This window comes from Corvus kubaryi, unplaced genomic scaffold (assembly GCF_017639235.1).
Source record: "Corvus kubaryi isolate FWS band 111438036 unplaced genomic scaffold, C.kubaryi_AGA036_p1.0 37308, whole genome shotgun sequence".
Taxonomy (NCBI): domain Eukaryota; kingdom Metazoa; phylum Chordata; class Aves; order Passeriformes; family Corvidae; genus Corvus; species Corvus kubaryi.
In genome coordinates this window covers 12,371,325-12,397,639 of record NW_024581096.1, presented here as the reverse complement: position 1 = coordinate 12,397,639, position 26,315 = coordinate 12,371,325, and the positions used below count along the sequence as shown (strand labels likewise).

Sequence of the window (26,315 nt, the reverse complement as noted above, 5' to 3'; positions counted from 1 at the left end):
ATCCTAATCTGTTTCCTACATTTAAACCTAAAGATTGCATTGTGTATTAAAACACAGTTGCAATGAAATTATTGAGGCCAAAGATTACCACCACTTCAATGTCTCTTGTTTTAGCTAGATAGGTTTACCACTGACCTAAAGCTGTTTTTTGTGGCTTGTATTCCTCAAGGCTGTTTCTTGACATTAAACTAAAGGAAGATGAGATAGAGGAGTAGATATTTAATTTTGGAGCTAATGGTTAAAAGCACGTGATCAGCATTAGCTGTTGAGAATCCCCGGAGTTAAGCACTTATCTGCTGCTAAGTTGCTGCAGCTATAAAATGACAGTGTTCGGTATTTATTACACATTCGTTCTGAAAGTGGAGAAATGCCTCTGTTAGTAGAGATTGCTTCTTGTTAATACCTGTGATTCATTGCAGAAATATTGTTTTGAAGTGTCTTGATGCTCTCTAGTGAATTTCTAGTAGTCACTTCCTATCTTGTAAAACAGGAGAGTATTAATGGCGCTTCCTTTATCCCCCCTCGGGCAAATGAACAGTTGTCATAAAGCTCTGCCGAATCAGGATGCTGACCTCTTTTTGCATCAATTCCAATAATTACACCCTTTGAGAGGGGACTTCCTCTTTAAACAGTGACAAGAAAATGCAGCCCTCACCACTTCATGCATTTTTATCTCTACAGTTGAAGGGTTATGGGCATTATGATGCACAAACTGTAATCTTAATGTTTATGTTTAACTATATCTTATGGAAAAAATACAGATGTGAAAAACACACTAAGCTTGGGAATGCTGTTTTTGAATGCTTGAGCATGCTTTTTTAATTACGCTGAGGATTTGAGTTTCACATTCAATGTATAAAATGCACTTATGCAGGAGGTGAAGTATGTGGTGGGAAAAACACGTCTTCTGACAGAAACACTTCTTCCTTTCTCTCAAGAGGGAGAGTAACATACTATGAGTGCTTGCAAAACTTGTTAATTAGACTTTGCTACAGGTTCCTCAGAGAAGAGAGTCCAGCTTTGCAGCTGCTGCATGTGTGTACCTACAAGGAGTTTTCATCTCTTCCACAGCCTTGTAATTGAGCACTTTGTCTTCCTTGGGAGCTATAATAAATCTTTTGTCCATAGGAGCCAAAAATGCTGAGGGAGTGGGAAGGGGGAAGGACAGCCTACAGCAGACAATTCTTTGGCAATCTGTATGTGAGGAAAGAGTTCTTGTTTTTAATTCCCTGTGCACAGGATTTATTTATACTTCATTAACTGGTCCAATTAAACATTTCACTTCTTTTAGTCAAAGTATATTTAAGTTATAAAACACAAAATTCTGTTAAGTTTTGGATTTTGTGGGATATTGTGTTATGTTTCACATCTTTAAACTTTCTTTACATTGTTGGTTTTTTTTTTTTTCTCTTAGCAGTTTGGGGTTTGTTTGGTTTGGTTTGATTTGGGCTTTTTGCTGGTGTGCTATGTAAAGAAAGCCAGGTAGATAACGGTATTTGTCTTGTCTGTACCTTGGCATTTCTGGTCTTTGCCGTTCTCATCATTCTTGGTGTTACCAGATGATGATTTGGGAGATTACTGGGCTCTTGTTGAGGTTCAGGCTCCTTTCCAATGCAGGTTATGACAGCTGATTTGCAATTTAAACACTTTCTCCAAAGTTTGGGTAGGTGTAGCAGAAACAAAGTGGTATGCTTCTCTCAGAGCAATCAGAAATAATTCCTTCTTTTTGATTGTTTGGTTATAATTTTTTTAATTTACTTTTTTTACTATTTTACAAATATTCCATTCCACCCAGGAAAAAGCTAAGAAATTTTCACCTACGTCAGGGAGTGACAAGGTTCTGCAAAATCTATTTTCCTTTTTTCTTTTTGCTTGCTAAAGAATTAAACAAAATGCCACAAGCCCATTTTCCTTGTGATTAAACGCAAGAATTTTGAATGAAACCCCTTTTTCATATACCTGGAAGCAGTCAGGGACCTGACATGGCTTGAAAATGACTGCTTAATTAGACTTAGAGTAATTTAACTCAATTTAATGATTTTTAAACAACCTACAGAATAACTCCATCCAGATTACCTACTGCTACCTACTGGAGGGATTTGGCCTGTGGGAAATGTGTTTGTGTGTATATAGAGTATGGGATTTTTTTGTTTGTTTGGGTTTTTTTTTTTTGAAGAAATGTACTTGAGTTTGTCTTAAATGGGTGCCAGATAAATATGGGTTTGAACTAAGTAACATGTTTACTTAGCACTGTTTGCTATTCCTGAATGGTAGTTAGGGTTGTATTTTGTGGAAGCAATCATTCTACTAACGGTATACTGTGTAGTTGGATTTATAAAACTCATAGAGGAGTGATCATGTAGAACATAGCAACTTGCCCTATAATAATGAGATGTACTTTTATGAAACAACTGAATCGTCCTTAGGTTATCAAACTGTAATCTGCTGTTTCTGAAGAGTGATGTGAAACATAGTGACCCTGCATGACCTATTTGAATTTATGCTCCAGTCCTCATTTCAGTTATTTATTTGTCTGACTAGACTTGTAAAACTTTTTCTACTTTTTTTTCTAGGGTGGAGGGAGGAAGTTTATACAGCTGAACATCCTTAATTTTAAACTGTTTCTTCAGAAAGAATTTGTATAGCAGCTAAAACTTGTAGATGAAACCAGCTAACTATCTCAGTAAGCATACTGTAGAACTAGAAATGTGGAACATTTTTACTTAGGTGCATTTCCCAATCCAGACGTTGGTCTCTCATTAAGATTTTCTACTGTGCTCGAGGAAAAAGCACATTGCCATGCTATTTTAGTATTCTGTTACCTGTTATGTTTGCCCTGGATTGGCAACCTGTGGTATCACTGAAGCTTTCTGTAGGAAACTTTTCTCCAGACACTCACTTTCCTCTGTGAGAGTTTGCAGCTTGTCTGTTGCATTAGTTTTATATGTTTGTTCAACTGCTGCTTTCCTTCATGTGAAAGGGAGGAAGGGGGAACATGACTGTGATAGTGCCCTGCCAAGTACAAGCAGCTATGGCTCTTAAGAATACACGTACAGTCCCTTATGGGGAAGAATCCAAAACAATTCTTCCAGCAATAACCTCTGTCTTGCTCAGGCAATTCTGTCTGCTGTGTTATGTTGAGCTGTCCTAGTACGTGTCCTGCATGGTTTAAGTACAATTTTGAATTTGGTTAGTGGTTAGACTTGTGCATATGATAGTATTGGTATCTCCTACCCAGTGCAGACCCCTGGTGATAGGATGGTGAAGTTTTAATGAATACTTGGCTTGCTTAATTATGATTTTGCCACTTTACAAATGGCTGTCCTGATGATAATATTATCAGGACAGGTCAGGAAATCTGCTCATGTATGAACAAGTTGGTGATCTAATTATGTGGAGATGTATTTAGTACAACAGGATACACAACTGAGTTTTTGGTAAATGTTTGTTCTGTTCTTCATTGGTCAGATTTAGGCTTACTTCTAAGTTTAGAGAAACAGTTAGAAAGTTTCCCTTCGGTGACTGTTAATCTTTTTTAGAGCTTGAGGGCTAAATCCTCAAAGGGTGATAGAGATATGTAAATTCAATTCTGACCTGCCTGCCAATGAACTGAATAGTATCAAGTTGGAATCTTTCTTTCTTTCTTTTTTGTTTAGATATTGAAGAAGAGTAAAAAGCTCCTCAAAGGTTTGGAAGGTTGAATGTGATCAGCATGAAGAGCTTAAAAGCAAAGTTCAGGAAGAGTGACGTAAGTATTTCTGCTCAGTTTGACTGCTGGTTTTCATGCTGGAAACAAGTTCTTCACTCCCACCTTGATAAGCTTGCAGGTTAATGAATTACAGAGAAGAAAACCTTTTTGCAAACACAAAGGCAACAGCTGAGTACAGTATGGAGTAGTCTGTTTCTATTTGTAGAGCCATTATCTGTTATGCAAAGTAACAGTATTTTGCTACCTTGGTCCCATAGCTGAATCATGCACACGTCTGTGGGGTCTGCAGAACTTCTGTTGGATTGTGCTGGTGTCCAAATTGGAACTTTGTTCCAGGTTTAGGATTAAGCCTAGTAAGGACTTTACTACCCAATCATATTTCTGTCTAAGCCTAGTGCTGTTCTTATCAGTGTGGTGTTTGAGCACTTAATGTACTGTCTCCCCAGTCTGTGGCAGGGTTTCTTTGTCAGCAAGAATACAGGAACCAGCTGAGCAATTAGGGCAGCTGTGGTTTATCAGTTCTAGTATAACAGGAGGGGTGGATTTGAGGCTGGAGCAGTGAGGAAGGAAGACATAAATATGGAGGTTCTCAGGAGAATCTTCAGAACAGCATTTAGAGAGACATTAGGCTGCACATCATCTTGCTTGTAGTAGATGTATCAGTGGAAACCCAAACTTCTACATGTGTTGTAAGCAATACTTCCCTTGGAGCAGTGGAACTGCTGTAGTCCAGTCCTGTTCTTGTCCTTCTATTCCTACTACTATGCATTCCAAGTCTTTGTGTTGCTGGTAAGAAGTCTGAAATAAGTGCGTTTGTGTTTAATTGACTTTCCAGATACTGTGTGGAATTTGTAACAAATTTTCATGATCTGTGAAGAATGTGGTGTTTCATTCTTCATCCTAAATTTCTGTGCCCTTTTGAAAGAAGTGATGTATTGTTTGTCATCGCCAGATTTGGTGATGGTGTCCTGGAGCTTAAGATCCTTAGGTTTGAAAATGGAGCATCTTAAGAAGTTTTGATGTTCTGGAATAAAGTTACACAGTGCCCTCAGTGGGTGTTTTGATGTAAAGATGGTCTCATGGTACACCATTAGAGTGATGTGTCTTTATCCAGCCTGTAGTGCACATCATCAGCAGCAGAAGGTAGTTACTCTTGTGGTGTAACCTGCAGATGTGCTGACTACTACTTTTGAGCCACAAGTTAGCATTTGGTTAGCATTTGGTACAGCTGCTGAATTGGCGTCCTTGCAGCAGTGCTGGTGGATGCTTTACTCCTTCAGTTTAGCAAGAGGTATTTCTTAAAAGACTGCCTCTATAAACAAGCTAAATATGTCAACCAACCTTTGCTTTCTAGAATATCTAGAATATTCCAGAAATATTGTAATTTTGGGTGCAGAGGGAAACATTTTTCACTACTTAGCAGTATTTGGTTTTGCTGGTCATCAGACTGAATCAGCTGGTGCCACATTGTCTTGTGGCACTTCACAACAAGTAAAAATAGTATCACAAGTCTCTCATGTCCCATCTAACTGTTCAGTTTAGAACTGCTAGAGTTCCATGGCCAGACATTGTTGCTCCTGTTGCAACAAGCAGCAGCATTTGCTATTTTGAGTTCACCCACATCGCTAAAACTGTTAATAGGCATCTGCTCGAGTAACGAGAGCAGTCTGTTGGCTAATACGTGAACACACTTGGAAGTCAGGTGTGCCCATGTGTTAGGATGACTTCATGCACACTTTTATGCTGCTTGCCTGGGCTGCTGCTCTAGAGCAAAGGCTAAGTGACATGTGTGATGAAACCAGACCTTGCTATAGCGAGTCCAGCCACTGTCATAAATTGCACTGATTCACTTATTCCTTACTTATCTAGCCCTGATAACTTGTGTATGCCTCTCCCCAAAATCAAGGGCAGTCTGAACATAATTGCTGTTTTGGTACTGCTGCTGTCTACTGGCTGGAGACAAGGTTGACCGCAAAGGATTTTTCAGATACCTAAAATTTAGATACGCAGCTCTAAGAGCACAACAGTCTAAATCCATGACAGTCTGGTTTCCTCTGTTTTGAAGCCAAGCCTTAAGGGCATAATTCAAGGCAACCAAGAGGAGCTGTCCTATATTTTGTGCAAGATAAGCAAGGAAAATTATCCTTCTCTTCAGTTCCCAGAAGCTGCTCTCAGCTACAGTTTTTGAGGAGGAGAAAAAGGATGTCTTTTTAATGGGAATTAGTCACTTGTATTTGTATCTCAATTCACAAGATGTGGTAACTGCTCTTGGATTGGAGATGAGGGTAAAATCAGGGATGGACTGAGTATTTTTCTCATCCCTTTCTAAAAGAAATCTTTAATATATTGTAGTTTAGAACTGAAGATGTCTTGGGGTAAGGAAGACTGCGCTTCTCTGTAACCTCATTGTTAGCATAAAAAAAATAAAGAGTGGGAAGAGTAGGAAGTCTTCAAGGTGTGTGTGAGACATAGGAATTACACAACACTTCTCCAGCAGTAAGGCTGGAGAAACTCTGTGCTGGAATGAAGACAATGAAGGAAATTTCACTGATGTACTGAAGCTTTCTAGGCTTTCCTGCAGTGGCTGAACTGAAAATGAGTATAACTACTGATATTCAAGTGTATTTCTTGGTGTCCCTGCCAAAGGGCATTGCTTTGGTGCTTGAATGACACCATGCTTGTGGAAGAGATGGCCCTGCTCCCTCTTTTTTCACATCTACTCTTCTCATTTTGAGGGTATCTGACCCTGCAGTGAGCCAGGTCAAGCACAAGAAATGATGTAAAATTACTCTGTGGGGTGAGTGTCAGCTGGGTAACTCCCTGCTCTGTGTTACGGTAGGGTCAGCCCTGAGAGGAATGGTGGAAGTAGGAGGAACAGCAGGCCGTCCCTTCCTCCAGCTGTTGCTTGGTTTAGCTACACTGTCAGATCACACCCTGAGAATATTGGCCCAAAAGCACAAAGGTGGGCATGCCAGCAGAGGAGTTGCAGGAACACACAAGTAAATAAGGCTGCTAATTTAAATATTTAGCAGAATTTGTACAGTCCACAGCTGAGAGATAAGAGTATGACTCTTAGATGGAAAAGAGACTCCTCACTTCATGCTCTTGCTGCATTGCTGTATCTCACCTGATTTACTGTGTGTGAAGCCAGCCCCATTAACTGGAGAATCCTTTGTCCTTGACACACTTAATCGCTGTGAAATCCTTCCTGGGGGTGACTGTTGCCATGTGAACACATGTATTTGGAGAGAAGGAATGGGATTTATCGCTCTGTCACAAATGACTATTGTCAAAGTATGATGTGTAGTCACAGGAGGATGCTTGTAGACTGGGAATCTGTGAGCAGGGTGCCTGGGTGGGAGCAAATGCCAAGACTGGAAGCTAAGCAGTGGATGTGCACACTTAAAGAATGCGTAGGCAACAGAAACCACAATCATGTCTTGACAAAGCAACAAGTCTCTTCTGTCTGAGGAGCTGTATTTTCTCCACTCTCCTCAGCTCTTGCTTCTCGTTATCAAACTCAAAACCTGCCATTAAACACATAAAAGCTGACCACCTAAAAGGATGACCATTTTAATTGTTGATAGAGGCTATCAAATGTAACACTTGAGAAAGTTGCTACCAGGAACTATCATTTCAGAGTTGAATTTGTTTACAGACAGTCCACGGTTTATTCACACAGTGAAGAATGAATGTCTCTACCCAGTAAGACAGAAGTTCTTCATTGTTTCTGCTTAGAAAAGCAGATTTTGAAAAATTACAATTAAAAATATGGCTACTGATGTGTTATTAGGTCTCTAATACTTGAGATTGGAGTGTTTTCTGTAGTAACTAGTCAGTTTGTGTCCTGACTTCAAAAGCATCTAGAATCTTAAACAGTGGCAAAGTGGATTTTCAAATGTGTGAAGATTAATCCTGTCTAAACATGTTTTGCCTACTGCTTATATATGACAAGATGCTTGTCAACATTTTTAGGCACCTGCACACATTTAAGTATCTAGCTCTTTGATACGAGGATTATGTAAGTGTTTAAGTGGTTTGTTTAGGTAGATTGGCTTTTAACCATGTTCTGGGTTACCCTAGAAAAGGCAGCTTTTCTGAAGGCTCTGATGGTTTGGATTGTTTTCAGTGTCTTGTCTATAGGAAAAACTGAAAAGTTTTAGGACCCTTTTCTGTGGGTATTGAAGATCAGCTGAAAAACACGTTTGACAATTGCTATCTTGTCGAATGGGACGAGAAGGTTAGAATTGCGATTTGTTTCCAAATACCTTCAATACTAAATAATTAAAATAGTAGAGTGTCTTTTGAAATTGAAAATTGACTGTGCAGTTCAGCAGAAAAGGTACCTATTGTCAGAATCAGAGCCAAGACAGGCTGGGATTTCCCAATGCTAATTACCAGCTCTAACTTCTGGTATTTCTGGAAATGCCCATTTGTTGTACTATTATGCGGGGGTTGAGAAGTTTGCAGTTCTAATAAAAATTTCTGCTTTCTGGCCTTTGCTGTAATCATCGTTCCATAAATCTCAAAGTGATGAGGCAGTTAGGTATGTTGTAGTGTAAAATCTCAATCTTAATCTGGACTCTATGCTAATTAAGCCTTGGCATTTCTTTTTAATGCCAAATGTTCGAAGTAGTGAGTTTCCATTTAGCAGTTTTTAAAGTATGAAAAGCTAAGTTACTTGGGGGTCTGGAATGGAAAGATTGCTGGGATACATTCAGTGGAAACCTGTGTTTGTGTGGGCTCTGGGCTGAATGTGTGAGAGAACAAAACTTGGGTGGGGCAACTTGAAAAGTAATAAAGCAGGATCTCCTGCAAACAGCCCTTAAATTGCTCTGTCCACTGAAAACTACAATTAACCTAAAAAGGAGCATGGGATTGAAATTTGCGGTATCTGCTTTGTACATAGATACTTTCAGGGTAATTGTGACGAAGAAACCCCCACATACAAAGGTCACTCTGACAGAAAAGTGAAATGACTGTTGTTTGACAAATGTGCACAATTATTTAGAAAACGAACTACTGAAGCTTGCTTTTATTTCAGTGCCTTGCTTTTATTGTGTGTTGGATTGAATCAGCCTGAAACACATCATCACGACTGTAGCTTTTGCTCAGTTTATTGTGTTCTTCAGTAGTAATCTTTGGTTCCACTATACAGTGTGTGATGGAAGGCTTGATCTCTGGCGTGTACGGACTGCCCTCAACCACCTCTTCTTGGGAATGGAAAATTAAACCTTCTCTCCCTCTTGTGAAACAGGTGCTGTGGCTCCTGATTCTCCCTCCCTCTGTTAGGAGTCAAGGGTTTTACCTTCCACCCCATGTTCTGCTATTTGGCTTCATGCCTCTGGTTCTGGACAGCATAAGACTCTGCTCTACTCAGCTTGCTCTGCTTTGTCCAGAAAAAAAATTAAATGTGTTCTGTGTATATTAGAATAAGACCTGCTGCCTCTTCCAGTCAGTCCAGTGTGAACCTCTTGCCATCAGGTAGTGTATTTTCTTTACTATTGACAATAGGAATGTCCTCAGAGTACTTATAAGATTATCTTATCCAGGGGAACTGTAATTCTGGTGTACAGAAGCCCCCTGTGAGGGGGCCAATATCAGCCCATAAGTTATGTAGCATCTCTTTTAATAGTGAAAAGGAAATGTAATGGAGAAGACAAGTGAAGACTGACCAATAAGGGTATGGGAAAACAGAAGGGAAGCAAGAAGGTCTGAAAGGGATGAGAAAGGAGGGACAGTTGAAGGGTCAGAGTTACTATTTTGGTAACTGTGCTGTGAGAAGAAAAGCAACTGGGCTCCTGTAGGTTGCCTGTTGATCATCTGTCTCTAGATGGGAAAGTATGAAAAGTGTTTAAGACTAAATAACTTGCAGATATTCTGTAAACAACCTGCTGCATCTCCAAATATTTGAGACAGAAAGGAAAGGAAATTGGTTAAATGAGAACTGTGCTCTGGTGTTTGGAATTACAGTAGACAAACCTGGATGGGAGTTAGTTTACTTTGAATAAACACATGGTTACTTCCTAAAACAGGATTATGAAATGGGAGGGAGTAGGAAGAAGAAAGGCAAATTGGCATATACAAACTGGAAAAAACTAGTATTTTTAAATATATGGGTAACAAGAAAGGAATCTTTTTGTGTAGAAACATTTCTTTTGTGTCCCTTTAAAGGGAGCACAGAAGTTTCCAAGGCCTGAGTTTGGAAGAGTTGGAAAAATGCAATTGTAATTTTTTTATTTTTATTGTTTATATATTTAGTTTATATGTTTGTTTATATTTAGTAAGAATTAAATGTAAAGTAGAATAAATTTTAAAATTATAAATGAGCAGTCTGTGTGTCCTTACTGTGGTACACTATATCCCCTCTTCCTTTTTGGCATTGCTCATGCCTGATCTGATATGTCCAGCTGTTGAAGTTGTCTGTTAAGATTCATGTAAAGGAGAGGATTTTAAGGAATGGCCCAGTCTTTATGTTTGAAGGTTTTTGTCTTGTTTTTTGTTGTTAGTAAAGACAATTTGCTGTGAATATCTGCTGTAATATTACCTAGTGAATATAACACCCATATGCTTTATTTTAGGGGAGATTTGAGCCTTTTCATTCTGTGCTTATACTTTGGTAGACTGTGAATAGTACAAGCAGACCACAAATGCTAGGGAGTTAGGCTGAAAGAGGTGTGTTGTTTACCTGATTACAGCAATGTGTTCTAGTGCTATTCTTCAAGAAGCTGTTCTGACTGTGTGTAGTCCAGGCAAATCCCCAGCACTAGGAGATTTTTTGCTTTTTTTGATTTTTGCCCTTTTTTGCTTCCTTGCACATTGTCACACTTGAGGAGTACGAATATATGTCATATGTGTTCTAAATATCTGTGAAGCTAAAGCATGGAGTAGAATTGGTGTCAGTGGCTATTCTTCCCAGGAAATGGAAAGTGTGGACTTGCGTAGCTGTACTGACACTTGAAAACCTATTTATTGAGCTATTTTTCCTACTTTAGGACCTAAATTATCTAGACAAAGCTGCAGCCTTAAGCTTTTAAAAATACTGTTAACATGTGGTAGCAAAAGCCATCACAATTGAATGTGTTTTAACTACAGCTTCAAGATGTCTTAATTTCTTAGACTCACAGTTTATATCCACATTTATTGTTACTACAGGTACTATGTCTTCCTGTATTGAGGTTGTTATGTGGACTTAATATTTACCTTCAAATATTTTGAGGTAGAAAACTCTTTAAGTGGTGTTCTTATTCCATGTGACACTAGTGCTACTTTATACGATTTGGATTTTAAGAGGTGGCATAGTATAATTAACAGAACATAATCTGAAACTTCAGCTAAATTTACTCCTGTATAGCTGTCTGAGGACTCTCATTCCCCAGATGTGCTGTGTGTGTATGTCTCGGATGAAATACACAGCTAACTGTCCGGAGCACTTGCATTGACTTGATTGCAATGATAAAAGCAGAGGTATTTTAATAACTTTGCAAATGATGTGGTTACCGATGCGTGTGTATGTGTCTGACATACCTGTGTGGCTCAGTTCATGGGTGCTTACCTCTTTCCTTTCATCTTTGCTTCTTTGCTGTGTGTGGTGGAAACTTCTTAGGAATCTCACAAACTTGGCTAACCTGTCTGCTTATCCAGAGCCTGAAACAGGGCCCTTTGAAGTCAGAAGAAAGATTTCAGTCTGCTTGGCTGACCATTGAATCAAGAATGAAAACCAAAATTCTGGCTCCATGGATGCATATGGTGGGCTCCAGTGAGGGATGGATTTCCCCTCAATGCAGCATAGGAATACACTTGGATATTGAAGATGCTCAGATTGGCATGTTATCCAACAGTAGCTTCTTTTTGGGGTCTAGAGGAGGTTGAGTTTTCATTATGTAATGATAATCCTCCAGCTTTTTTTTTTCCTTTGGGATTGCTTATGATATGATGTGATACTGTTTGACAGGACAATGGCAACCCATTACATCTAGTTTCAATCTATCCTCTTTTAGTTTCAAACTGTAACCCTTTGTCTTATTGTCTGGAGAAAAAGTCCCTTTCCATTGTTGTGTACTAGCCCCCTTAAAGTATGAAAAGGCCACAATAAACTATTCTGGAGCCTTCTCTTCTTCAGGCTGAGCAACCCCAGCTCTCTCAGCTTGTCCTCAAAGGGGAGGTGGTCCAGCCCTTTGACCTCTAGTGGGTCCCTGTCCTTCCTGTGCTGGGACCCCAGAGCTGGATGCAGTGCTCCAGGTGGGTCTCAGCAGAGCGGAGCAGAGGGGCACAATCCCCTCCCTCCCCTGCTGCCCACGGGGCTCTGGATGCAGCCCAGGACACGTTTGGCTCTCTGGGCTGTGAGTGGCATGGCTGGGGCATGTCCAGCCTCTCACCCACAGCACCCCCAAGTCCTTCTGGGGAGGGCTGCTCTGGGTCTGTTCATGCCCAGCCTGTGCTGGTACTGGGGGTTGCCCTGACCCAGCTGCAGCACTTATCCTTCTGAACCTCAAGAGGTTCCCACAGTCCCACTTCTCGAGCTTGTTCAGGTCCCTCTGCATGGCATCAGGTCAAACATACCTCTCAGCTTGGTGTCATCTGCAAATTTGCTGAGAGTGCACTGGATTGCACTGGCTGTGTCACAGATGAAGACATTGAGCAGTACTGGTCCCAGTAAAGGCCTCTAAGGGACACCACGCATCACTGATCTCCATCTGGACATTGAGACATTGATGAATACCTCCTGCATGCGGCCATCCAGCCAATTCGTTATCTACTAATCAGTCTATCAAAGTCATGCCTCTCCAGTTTAGAGAGTAGAATGCTGGGAGAGGCCATGTGTTAATCACATTATTTCTATGTGCTTATCAGGGTAAGAAGCAGGACACTTTTCTTTAATTCCTCCAGCTGTGGCTAAGGGAACTGAGCAGCATACCACGTGCTTATGCCTTACGTTTTTGAGAAGGACTGCAAGTTCAAGCTGTCTTGGAGTGTATTACTGGCACAGTAAAAGCATACTTAAGGATGGGATATTTGTGGATTTCTTTTTGACCACCCTGTTGTATTCCTGTCCCACTTGGTACAAAAAGCCTGTTGCTGTCTATTTTCCTGGATTTGTCTCACAACTGTCACCCATCCTGCATCAAAGTGTGATAAATGCAGCAAGCAGCAGTTGTGCATCCCTGCAGCCCTGGTGCGGCAGATAGGGCTGTGCATGTGAAGTGCTGCACAGCAAGAAGCTGCCCTAGGCTTAATGCTGGGCAGCAGTTTTTTTCCAGTAGTGAATACCACTTCTTAATGCATATGTTGTTTGCTTGTAAACTTGGAGTTGCTCAGTGTGTTTTGGTTTTGTGATTCGCAGTGTAGGTTCCTTGTGTGCAAGCCAGGTCTCGTTTCAGCTGGATTGCTGTGCTGGTTATTAAGCATGTTGTGCACTCGAGAGGAAGGTTGTGTTTCCACGTGTTTGTGAGGAACACTTGCTCAGATTAATGTCACAGCAAAAAGTTCTTGAAAGTTTCCGGTGGTGATGCACTGCAGCTATCTCCGTTTACTCAGATGATGGTAAGATGCATGAGGTCACATGTAGGCTCTTAGTTTTTTAGGTTTGTGAGTAATTTCCTTAGAGGGTAATTTAAGGGAAAAAATGTAATTTACTTTAATTTATATTGCTTTCTAAACTGTGATATAGTGAATGGGATGGGACAAACCTGAGCAGTGTGGGGAAAATGGCTACAGGTAAGTTTCTTCTGTTGAAGAGTGGCCACGTTTCTGTTAAATGGCCTAGGATTTTGGGATAATGTATGATATGTTTTCTCTCATTTTTATATGTGGATGCTTGCTCAGTCATTACACATGAGGTGGTAAACACCAAAGTTTCTTTATTATTTTCTTCTTTGAATTTAAGCTAGCTGGGGGAGCATGGGACCCCCTCCTTTGGCCATAGAAGCTTGTGTCAAGACTCTTCTCATTCACTCATTCTCACCTTGCATAGTTTTCGGCAAATGAGCAACTATGGCTGCTGTTTCAATCTGTAAAATACACAGTATCTACTTCATTTAGCCTTGCTTAGTTGGAGGGAAGGCACCCAGTCCAGTCTGAGAATTTCTGATGCAAAACGGAAGAACATGAAGCATGAAGTGTTCTTCAGAGACTGGGAAGGCGAGTTTAGTAAATTAACTTGTAGCTGAAATGTATTTGTCATTTTTAGTGTTTTTCTTCTGCTAGCATAAGAATGTAATTATTATGCCATGGAACTCCATACAGGGGAGCTTCCATGCCTGGAATTTAGATTTATAATCTGCTTCCTCCCACTTCCAAGTCCAAAGTATCCTGATATGTTTAGGTGAAGATCAAGTCACTTTATGATTTACTCTTGAAATGCTAAGTTGCCTGTTTGCTGCAGTGGTGGTTGGGGTTGTGTCTCCCTATAAGTGAACAAAAAAAAGTCTGCTATCTGGAAATTGTACATAAATACTATTTAATGACAAATTTCTTCCTGCTCTTTGGCAGTAGCAATTCTTCCACTCATTTTCCTCTCCCGTCTCCTGGATAACTCCCATAGGTTTAATAACTGTGGCTGGAGCAGAATTTTAATTTTCTTAAATTTATGTTTGTCTTTTAAACACTAATAGTTTTTCTGATGTTTGGGTCCCCTCCTCCCACCCTCCACTGGTCTGTAAATTACCTTAGCGGTGCTCAGTATCTTCAGTTTTATGAACATAGGATTGTTTTCGCTCTGTACACACAGCAAAGACAATTAGAAAATTACATTCTTTGACATAAGAAAAACGGTCTTGTATGTGGTACATGCACTGAAGGTGGCTGTAAACAAACTTAGTACCATCTGATTTGGGGGGGGTGTGTGGAATGGATGCTGTAAATCTTGCCATTGGAATTCATTTAAGCTGCTAGTTGAACAGCATGAGAACTGCCAGTGCAGTGCAGTAAAGGAAGGAAAGGTCAGAAGATTGGAAAAAGGGCTCTACCCCTCATCTTTTAATGCAATTCTTTGCAGTCCTGTGCAGGGACTTATTATCCCACTTTCACACCTTAAAAATAAGGGAGAGGTGTGGAAAAATGTTTAAATGGGGTAATTGTTGTGGATAGAATAGTAATTCTGCAGTGCTCAAATACTGTGGAAACATGGGGACTGTGTAAATTCTCTTTAAGGAGAGACAAGCAGTTTCTACCACGCCCAGATGAACAACTTTCTGAGCTGTACATAGCTTGAGTCTCACCAGACTGTTCTGACTTTGGTATGTCAGCTGGCTGTGGTTGTAAACCTCCGTCTCTTGATTCTCCCCCAGTTTAAACTCAGTGGGTAGCTGGTGTTGCACACTGCTGGAGATCTGTCCTGCTTTGCAGGGCACTTGAGTTTGTCTCAAATGTGTGTAATAGGACTGCATGAGGGTTCCATTAGTAAGATTCAGAGGGGTGACTTTAAATAGAGAAGCTGTAAATGGCCCTGATGATAGTCTCCTTTAATCATTGTTTCTGAGAAGCTGAGACCTGATTTTATCATGACAAGGTGCTAAAAACTTTGTAGGACCACATCTTCTACATTTTAGTAGTTCAGTTGTAGGATTACTTACAGTTTTTGTCAGTGCATGATCATGGTCTAGACCTAGAACATGTCTCCTCCTCCTGTTTCCAGTGTGTGTGTGGGATTTTGGATGAATTGTCAGTTTTCACACACAGCTGAAATGCATCTTCTTTTCAAGTATGTTTGAGTAATCCATAGTGATTAGGCAAAACAAGTAGGAAAGAATGTGATCTTGCTATATGCCATGATTGTAATGACCCCCATTTGAAATAAATCAGTTGTTTGTCAGAAGACTCATGTCTGCATAAGCATACGACATTGCTGCAGACAGGAAGTGCCCTAGTCTGTTGACCTCGTCTCCCAGGGAAAATCAAAAGTTCTCATTAAATTAAAATAAAAAATAACAAAACCAAGAAAAACTCCCCCAACTTGTCTTAGTGGAAGATATAGGCAATAATATGTATAACCTCTTTCTTTTCTGTTGTTTATGAATGTGCAATCTGATATTTAAATTGCTTTTAAAACCTTTTTAATGCAGCTGAAAGGAGTGAGGTCAGATATATTTTCTTAGTGTTATGTTACACTCCACAAGGGTGAACAGAAAATGGTTTAAAGGAATGCCAAGAAGCCCCTATTCCCTAACCAATTCCCTTGTCTTCTCTTAACCAGCTTTATTTCACATTGCACGCTTCAGCTGCTGTGAGCATTTCTGGGTTGAGTATAGGGGCAGGTTTCACTGTGTTCTTAAGTTACAACATCCAAGTTCCTTTGCCTGCAATTTAAAGAAGAAAAGTGTCTGGATTTTAAATACAACTGTATACAGACCAAGCATGCTGAAACAGAGATCTTGCTGTATGCATTTCTGATCTGTTAGAAATGGTAGGTGTGCTATGCTATTAACACTATTAATGTGAGAAGAATATTCATCACAATTTCCAATTATTACCCCTGTTCTCAGGAATTTGGATGTGAATTTATGCAGTACTATCCCCATTTGTTGACTTTATTTCTTTATTTCTTGAATTCTAATTCTTCTGTTTCTAGATAGGTTTTCTTCAAAGCAGCCTTTTTTTTTTTTTCTTTTTTTTTTTTTTTTCTTCAGGTCTAGGTATAGAAAATTGAAAAAAACTTACATATTACCAAATCCGTGCTCTTACAAACTATCAACCTCCCATCCCCCAAGAAACCCCAAAAAAACCCCACCAAAACCCCAAACCCAGATTCAGATGTTTCAATATTACACACTAACTAAAATGTTTAAGACTGTTTATACCTCTTTGCTGGTTTTGCTTGTCACCTAGAATATCTAGTTAAGTAACACAAATGAACATCTTGTAGAAAATAAATTTTGGAAGCAGGTATTTCAAAGAGCTGCAGGGGAAGTAGCCTGTTTTCTGGAGATGCAGTGATCTGTATGCAGCATGAACTTGGGCTTCCTGCTATTCGTGGGTAAGTCCCTTCCTCTGTGGGGAAGGTTACTTGCTCTAGAGTAAGTCACCGCTTTCTGAGGCTTTGAACAGATGTAGTGGAGGCTCTCCTAACACCTGGTTTCTGGTCTAAAAGCTCATAGATCTTTTCGTACCTGAGCTGGCTGATTCTAGGGGTGCATTTGGTGGTTGGTTAATAGGGCAAAGCTTGCAAACGTTGACAATGTTTGCCAGAGTGCTGCCACAATGAACATGCAAGGCTAGACCAGAAATGAACCAAATTCCTTCACAGAGTGTGTGTGATGTGGATTTTTTATGGTCTTGTCTCTTCATGAGTCATTTCAAACACATATGTTTTAAGTGTAAGTTCCAAAACTAACCTACTGCTTATCTTAATACGTCCTTAAATAGTCACATCAGGTATTATCCTGGGCTCTTTCAAACTTGGATATCAAGCCAGGATGTCTAAAGTATGACAAAACTAGATAAGCTGACCAGTAGCATTGGTACACGACCAGGAGTTTAAACTTACTGATCTTCAGCTCCTGTCCTGTTAGGAATATGCAGTTGCAGCTTCTGGATGCAGTGATTTGGCTTTCCAGGGTTCAGCAGCTTTGCTGACCACCAGGCTTAGGTGATCTCTTGTGACAGTGTTTACAGAAGTCAGAAATATTTGCACAACAGTAATTATTAAAGAGGACTAGGAGCTGTGGTTATGAAATCCATCACCCATAACAATAATTAACATTGAATGGTTGTGTAGAAGGCATGGAGTATGCTAAGAATCTACAATCTGGACTGAGTGCCTGCTACATGAGATCAAAACCATGGTTGTTGAACACTGTAACTTACTAAACATGGGGACAGGACCTTATAATGAAATTAGAGGGTCTTCTCTAGTCTTTCTGACACTTGTAATTCTAGACTTAATTGGGTTTTTCCATGCAATTAATCCTTATCAAATGTGTGATTTGTTGTAGCTTGGGGTTGTAAGGGAAGACTCAAAATCATAGAACTTCTGGTGTCACACCCCTCCCTCAGCCTGCATTTCTGGGCAGTTTTCTGTCTGTTCCTGGACTCTTTTGGTAGGGGAAGGCACCAGCAGAGGAAACAGCCTACCATATTTCTTTTTCCTTCAGGAGTACTCTGGCCAAGTCAGCAAGACCTCTGCTGGATCTTTAACGCTACTTGCTTCCTGCAGGGGTGGGGAGGTCACCTCAGTCTCCCTTTGTGGGAAAAGGGTTAAGACATTTGAGATTGCCTACCACTGCTGAGCCCTGGAGAAAAGTTCTTGGTTGGAAGCAAAACAAACAAAAAAACTGGAGGAAAAGAGAATATGTCTATTGACATGGAGTCTGAGTTTTATTTGAAATAGAAAAATAGGAGCTTGCGCTGACATGAATCATCATCATCATCATCCATGTTCTGTTTCTTGTTTTCAGCTGATAGTGGGTGGAGTTCAAAAGTATTTCAAGCTAAACTAACTTCAGAAGACACCAGCTTGGGAGTGAGTTACTATCGGCCTGGGCCTCTATTGTCCTCCTACAGCTTTGAGGATCTTTTTGGCGTTTCTTCATGTGGCTTTTTCACACTGCCCTTGAGGCACTGTGCTTACCAGTACATCTTAGTTGTTGTTACTGCTATAATGAAAAGCATCGCTGCTAAGCCCTGCCTTCTTCCCTCTTTCCATATCCCTTTGCTGTTCCCAGAAGCTTATTGTGTGTCTGTCTGTACCACAGAGAGCTTGTACTGGGTCAGGATCTTGCTATGCTTAATGCTGTTATTTTTATCTTCCCTTCTTGCCTTTCCAGTTTGAGGGGTTCTTCTTTTATGAGGTTTCGTTCTGAAATGAAAGCCACATTTCCTGCTTATAAAAGTACCAAATGCAGATGATCCTACCTTAAAAGAGACACCGTGCTTGTTTGTGGAGCCGAGGGTACAGCGTAATTTGTGCTATGCAGACATTCCGAACATTAATAAATTCCAATCACCCAAGTTGATGAAAGACACACATTATCTGTTTCTGGCAAGAATTATATTGCATCTAATTAGGCCCAACTTTAGAACATAGCATTTCATGAGGAAAGTTAATTACAATGCTCTTAGTCTTTGTTACAAGAAAGCAGTGCTGGGGAAAATCAGCAGTTAATGTTAATTTGTGTTCTCTTACTTAATACTTAACTGTCTCAGTCTTTTAGTATGTAAGCTTGTCAGAGCTGCCATGCACAGCAGTTTCTGGGGAGAATGTTATTTCAGCTGATGAGAATGACAGAGAGAGAATCTTATTTCTAGTAGTGGAAATCAGCGTAGTGTTCATGCAGTTCTCCCTCCTCAATGACTCAATACAGAAAGTGCTTTTAAGGGAGTTAATCAATTAACTTTTTTTGTAAGTAAGGTGAGGGCCAGAGCTTCTGCCATTGGTGTTAAAAAGTTCTATTTGTAATCTTTCTTACCTTCCTTCTTGATCCCACAATTTAAACCTCCTTTCTGAGCAAAAATTTATGTTGCAAATGTGACCACATACCCTGCAGAAGTTGTAAGAAAGTGACCCATTTAGGAAACATCTTAAGAGTGTTTGCAGTGTTTCTTGTGATTGGGCAGAATCAGTCTTAGATTCCTCAGATTGCACAAGGTCCTTTGTGAGAAGCAGAGCTAGTGAAGTGTGGCCTCCCTGCATGGTTGTTTTGTACTCCTCCACTTCATCAGAGTACCTGTGGTTTTCCCACTCTAACCTTCACTGTCTGCTGCTTCTGCTCTTTCTCTGGCATCTGTGCAGAGGCAACTCTCTGCCATCACTCTCTCCAGTGTCCCCCAAGTGCTTGCCTGGCATCACACAGTGTCTGCTGGGGCTGTTCCAAATTGCTAAAGCAGGTAGCTGTGTGGCATTTGACAGATCAAACACAACAGCTGAGCTCATGCTGCAGCCTTTGGTGGAAACACAGTATTATTCTTGTCAATATAATCAGTTTTTCATGAAACTTGCATGAGCTTATTTATCTTGGAGACTGCTTTCTAGCTTTCAGTAATCTTGGAGTAGGTATACTGGTATAGAATGATTGCATAAACCCCTGGGCAGGTTGGGGGAAAGGAAATGGCACTGAATTAAATTTTATTTCTAGAGAAGCAATTCTGGAACAGGAACAGGACCCTCAAACCTGTATTGCTGAGTTTGCTAAAACCAGCTTTATCAAGGGCTGAAGGTTTCTCTTGGTCACAAAGTAGTGCTAACAGAAAGCCACCAGCTGGGCCTTGTTTTTGAAGCTGACAATTTATATTTAAGAATAGGGATGTGATTTCTTCCTGTGCTAAATAAACTTGTTAGGAGATCTGATTCAACTCCATAAAATAGTTGGAATTATGAAAGTAGTGTTGCATTGAACTTGTTTAATAAAGCTACTTAACATGGTTGTTTTGAAGACTGTCTTGATTTCATCAAGCATCTGGCTATACTTGCAATTTGAGAATAATTAAGGGTAGATTTTTTTCTCTAGTGCTTTGTGCAATGGCACTTTCAACCCTGATGGAAACGTTAGGATTGAACTCTGACACACATCTGCCTGCACTGTTTCTAATAAAATTAGTAGACCTCTGCCTTTTGCAACATTACAATTTTTTTCCTACGTGATATCATGTACGTTACGTTGGTAGGATCATGTGTGTTACGCTGATAGGTGTAACCTCTTGTCAAAGAACAGTCATATTCTGTCACTGTCTGACATTGTTTTGAGAACTTTAACAGTACAACTTGCATCCTGTTTCTTGCTAGTTTTGCACTGTTGATTCAGACAAGAAATGAAAGAGAATAAGATATTTTGTCATTATCATAATTTTGCTTTTTTGTATGGTATAAATTTTCCAGCTTCACTCTTCAGAGGTTATTGACTCTAGCATGTCTGATGGTGAATGTAGAGGAATGCTGTCTGCCTGGTGCCTGTCTGTCCATGTTGCTGCCTCCTCCAACCTGTCAGGGTGGCAGAGGTTTTAGGGGAGGAAGCTATTGAGATGCCTTGTCTCAGGAGACTTTGCCTAAAAACTGGCAGTCATTAGATAATTTTCATGCAAAACCTGCATCTTCTGTACAGGAGATACATACAGCATTCTCCCTGTTTTTCTCGTTTCTTCCCATGAGCCTGTTACCTGGACAAGGTGCTGTAACCCAGTGAACAGTCAAGACGTATTACTGTGATAGCAAATCTGTCTGACAGATTCTTGCATCTCAGACAAAACACAAGTGAGGGCTGGACTAATTCTGCGATACAGGTTCTGTGGTATAGCTTGGGAGATGCTCTTTCTTTGAGAAAGAGCTCTTCATGGTGTCATTTGACTTTGCTTAGCTTCCCCTCTGTCTTCTGAGACCAGCAGGCAAGATGATCCACTGTAGGGAGCATCTACACTGGTATTTGCTTGTCACCTAGAACATCCAGTTAAGTAACACAAACAAACATCTTGTAGAAAAGAATTTTGGAAGCAAGTATTTCAAAGAGCACAGATGTAATGACTTCCGTAATCTTTCTCTCTTAAGCACACACATGAATCTAAGTGCAAAAAAGGATTGTTTGGAGTAGATGAACTAAAAGAGTTGTGGGATCAGGTTATTGAGACAGTGAGATTTTGCCCTCTTCTGTGGGGAGTTGTTGGGACTTGTAGCAAAATGCATCAAACCACAGACTGCATAGCTTTGAGGAAAATAATACATAGTTGTGATACCATCTCATTTGAGCCGTACTGTTTCTGCTTGTGGTGTTTCAATGGTGCAGTTGTTTTGTGAGCCTGGGATGCTCTCTGGAAGGATACAGGGCCAGCAATTGCCCATCGAGTCATCTATGGCAGAGCAAAGACTGCAGCAGGAAAGTATGTTGGAAAAGCAAGTCTTGAAAACTTGCATTCAGTGGTAAAAATGGGACTTTTCAGTTCTGCCCTTTGTAAAACACAAGCAGTCAGTGGCCTCTTCATTAGTACACTTAAATGCCTGATGCAGAACACGGCAGAGACCTTATTGCACATATCTCTTTTTCCTTCATTGCTTGTAAGCTGGGTTGGGTTTGCAAGAAATAGCTCCGGTTCCCATTGTCATCTGAAATATGAACTCTGCTTTACATTCCTGACCTGTAACAGAGCTATTTCAAAAACATGCTTTTTCTCCTCCAAAACAGCATGTGTTGAATTATAATGGCCCATCCTGCAATGCAGACATTTTAATTTTCAACAGGCATGAATGTCTGCAAGGAGGTGAAAGTTCAGGGTGAGGGGGGAAGGCTAACTCAGAAAATATGAACAGAAATATGTTCCATTCCCAACCCTCTGTTCTTCAGAGCATTCTCACCAAAAGAAATTAAAACCAGAAAGAATTTTAAAAGGATTTTTATCTTGAGAAGAACTTGATGCCTGTTTGAGGTTTGGAATGTAAGTCATGGGTAAAAAGGCATCTTATTTTTGTGTACAACTTCACAATATTTAGATGGTGGAGAGAAAATGCACCTTTCAAGTCTAAAAATAGATCTGTAATTATGCATAATATGTAAAGATAACTGACTGTCTTGCTTAGCCTTGGCATTTTGGCCTATAGGAAGGGCAACCTTCTGCAACCAGTGTTTTCCTTTGAAAACATTTGACATTCTTCACACCTTGTAAAGCATGTTGTCTGCAAGTTGTGTGCATGCTATTGAGCTGGTTAATTTAGGCTCCTGATGTATCTGCTGCTCACTGCTCGCCTGGCTGTGCTCCAAGCAGAAGATGAGCGGTTTGCCTAGTGGGAGAGAAGTTCTTGCTGGTGTGGTGTGGTTGAAGATTTTTGTAGCTCAGGGACTGAGCATCATGAGAGGTAGCTGCAGTGGTAAGTGAGGTATCAATTTTACTTCTGGTAAAACATAAGGGTTGAGGGTTTGAGAGAGAAGTTGGGAGTAAGTAGCTAAAGAGCTTAAACTGTGGTGGTGGATTGACTTTTGTAGAGTTCTGTAAATGTCTGCTTGACTTCCTGAGAGAAGGGAAACTTCAAGTCAGTTTTTTGCAAAAGCAAATCCACTGCATGAGTGCTGTGTGTCAGTAGGGCAGAGGAGATGGCATAGATCACTCGTTCCTCCCTAGGCAGTCTTGTGGAGCAGGAGGGTGTTACAAGTGCTAACATAATAGGGAACATATCTCAGCTGAAAGGATGTAGAAACCCTGTCTGACAACACTGTGGACAGAATTAAAGTGAGGCAGTGGAGCTGTCTGTTTTCCTAAAGCCTGATTTATGAAGGAATTCACTTCTGACAATTTGGTGATAAACATTGTGTTTCTTAAAAAAAGAAAAAAAGTGCAAGCATCACATATGCTTTGATTTGTGAGTAGGTGAGCTGCACAGGTGCAGTAAGAAAAGGTAGAAACCTAAATATGGATACATGTGTCTGTTCAGAAGAAATGCTAAAATAGGAGGAAATTCTTAAATCAATGCAATGAATTCTAAACATATGATATTTTCCTTGTGGCCAGCCTGTAGCTTTTGTTGACCCTGTTACTCTGGCTTATTGATTATCCCTGAGATGTACGTGTGCCTTAATAATGGGTGAAAATTGGGTTCAAATTCCCTGTGGCAGTTTTAAAATACATATGTGTAAATGTGTGCTTTTTTCTTTTTATTTGAGTGGTTATAAACGTTCCTGTGTCTGTGTTCACAGATTGATTGTGAAGTGAATAGTTTGCAAATAGTTAATCTTTTTACTTTGTTGAAGCCCAGCTGACCTAGCGGTGTGGAAGACGGGTAAGTACAGAGCATACAGCTCAGTCTGGCTGACTGTGGAAAAGGTCCCCGGGATAACACTCTGCATCCTCCCACCTAAACAGTTAAGGAAACTGGAATGCTTAACCGTGCAAATCAGATACAATTGTACTATCTGAATGGATTCTTTGCCTTTTTTTTTTCGGCTGTTGGTGCAAGAAATGCTCTTTTGTGCTGTCTTCAGAAAACAGAACAAAAGTATTCTTGAATACTGTGCATCATCGTAGATATGTTGAACTCCTGTTTTATAGATCCTTCCAGTTCCCCTGTGACTGTGTTTATTGTAGGACTCCACAGTTTATTTCCCAGATACAAATGATTTTAGGTTCAGTTTAGAAGGGGCAATTTCAAGATGAGTCTGCTCTTCTGTTGTTTTAAAAGTCAACATGAGTATTTGTTCCATCATGTGTCCCAAAACACCGGTTCTCCATTCCAGAGATTGTATTAAACCAATGAAATCATTGGTACATTTTCTACATTTGGTGGGAAGAAAGTCTACTTAAATGAATAATTTTGGTATGATACTTACTTGTTGTCTGTACAATCCCTAACAAAAGCAAACAAACAAAGAAAACCCCCTGTGTGTACGGAAGCCTTCTGTCACACCATGGCAATAATACTCACCTATATAGTAGGATCTGGACACAATTATTTTCTCCTTTATTTCATGTTGAAATTCTAGCTATGCTGGGAGAGTAGTTGAAGTATGAACTAATTTGGTGGTTCTGTTCTTTGCTGTCCTTGTGTTTTGCTCAAGCACATAGAAATTGACTGACTGTATACAAAAGAGAGAAAAATTTTGGTAAAATACATCTTGTGAATTCTGCCAGAGCTGTCTGGGAGTGGTCTCCAAGGTAACCAGGCTTTTCCTGACATAACTCAGTAGCTGTATCTAAAATAAGTGCTGGTAGTGGCTGCCTGGGTGCAGTAGCAAGAAATGTCGGTTTTTATTGAGCTCAAGTAATTAGCTCTCTGTTTTTGTTCCAGTGTTTTCTGTAGAAATCATCCATGTGAGACAGGCTCTGCCACCTCTCTTAAAGTGTTCAGAATTCACTCCCAAGCTGCCAAGGTCAGAAGAGACCGTGTCTTGAAATGTGGTTAACTTCTTGGGTTGAGAATAAATCTTTTCTCTGCTTGTCTCCACAGTGATTGCTCTTTCAGCCAGCTGAAAAGCAGAATCGACTTGGTTTGGTGGGAGGTGCATGTACAGACAGAGAAGTACATAATGAAGCCTGGAGTTTTGCAGGCTAATAATATACTTCTTAATCATTTTTGATGGCTTAAAAGTAATAAAAGTGTTGCACTACAGCACCTGACTTCTAGTTCTGCTTACATGCAAGGATTATTTTTATTGGCTTTTTTATTGCATGTTCCGATCCCATGCAAACAGTGTATCAGGATCATAAACAACATAGTATGTCATTTTGGACTTTACACTGAAATTTTATCGTTTCTGTTTGCAAAATTGTGACGTCTCTTCAAATAGCAGTGGCATGACTGGCTGTAGTGCTTGAGGTAACTTAGAGCATGTATAGTGTGTCAGGATGTATGGACTGTGTTGATAAAGCTCAGTTAGACTGGCTGTCATCCACTTTCCACTTCAGTTTTCCTGTCTGACATTAAATGTTTGGAAAACTTTTTGCATAGGCATAGAAATAAAAGAATGACACATTCTAAAATAAAACAAAGCTAAGGAAGTGGCTAGCTACCCATGAAGCTCAATATTAATCTAAAACTTCTACTTCCAAATAATGTAATATTCTCAGAATGTTTCTCATTTGTCAGGATGTTTGCTGCCTTCATTAAAAAACAAAACAAAACAAGACCCTCAAAATAACTCAAAAAACTCCACACCAAAACAAACCAAAACAATCTACCAAAACAAAACTAAATTCGAAATGGTGGAATTCTCCTTCCCTCATTTATACCTGATGTTTATTCTTTCTTTTAATTTACAGCATGAAAGCTTATATTGCAGAAAAGTTCTTTTTAATATGCCATGGAGGCCGCAGGTAACCACTGAGCAATCATGTCTTGTTCAATCACGAGCATTTGCCTAAAAGAAAGTGTTACTGGGGATGGCCAGGCTGTAGTGAGCGTAGCAGCCCGGTTTTACAAGGGGGAGCACAATAAAACCAGTTCAGTGGCTGGGCAGGCATTCAGCTAGCAGCCTGAGGCAACGTGTTGTGTCAGGGACTGAGTACAAAGCCTTGGACAGCTGCAGCACAGAGGTTTAATTTATAGTGACGTTGCAGGGTGCGTGCCAAAACTTTCCTCATTCCTAAGGAAACACTTTCCAGTGCATAATCGTTCAGCCTTGTGGAGTTCTTTAGAGATGCTGAAGAGCATTTTGAGCCTTTTTTTCTCAAGCAGTAGCAATGTTCTCTGGTGAGATTATGAAGGAATTGTCTGTTCACACTTTACTGTAATTTCCATAGTCACTACAGTAATATTACTCCCAGATTTTGCTAATAGCAGTGTCTTCACTGTAACCTCTTCTGGAAGAGTAACAGGAGGTTGATTTCACTTTCTTAGCTTTGTCAGCCTCTTCCCATTCAAATAACATACCAGGCCAAAATCTTTAGAATTTGATTTCTCAGAAGTAATTGAAGGGCTATTGTGAAATACTATGCAGAGCTTTCCAAATAGTCCTTGATTTTTCTTTTTTTCCTTAGAGCAGTGAAGATTTTTAGAAGGATGAAACAAAACTGAAATGTGGTAATTGATAATTCAAAAGTTTTAAAACATATTCTTTTACTTGCATGAGGGTTCTTGAAAGCTTCCTTTTCAAATCCATATTTAGGTACATGAATAAGATATTTAGCTTTCAAAATAGCAGGTTCAACAAATAATTCAATAATGGGATGTGCATAGCATAATATATCTTTAATATAAATT

The 26,315-nt window shown here is 40.0% G+C and overlaps 1 protein-coding gene across 6 annotated transcripts in view; it reads left to right on the top strand.

Annotated features, from left to right (window-relative positions):
* RAI14 (retinoic acid induced 14) overlaps nucleotides 1–26,315 on the top strand; it is an 87,011-nt gene that overhangs the window by 7,070 nt on the left and 53,626 nt on the right. For 5 of the 6 annotated variants that reach the window (XM_042028539.1, XM_042028538.1, XM_042028536.1 and 2 more), the window contains exon 2: nucleotides 3,657–3,748. In XM_042028539.1, the coding sequence (XP_041884473.1) occupies nucleotides 3,713–3,748 (36 nt within the window). In that variant the 5' untranslated portion in view covers nucleotides 3,657–3,712. Of the gene's footprint in view, nucleotides 1–3,656; nucleotides 3,749–13,146; nucleotides 13,253–26,315 lie in introns of those variants that run through there. The other variant, XM_042028537.1, reaches the window with a different exon arrangement.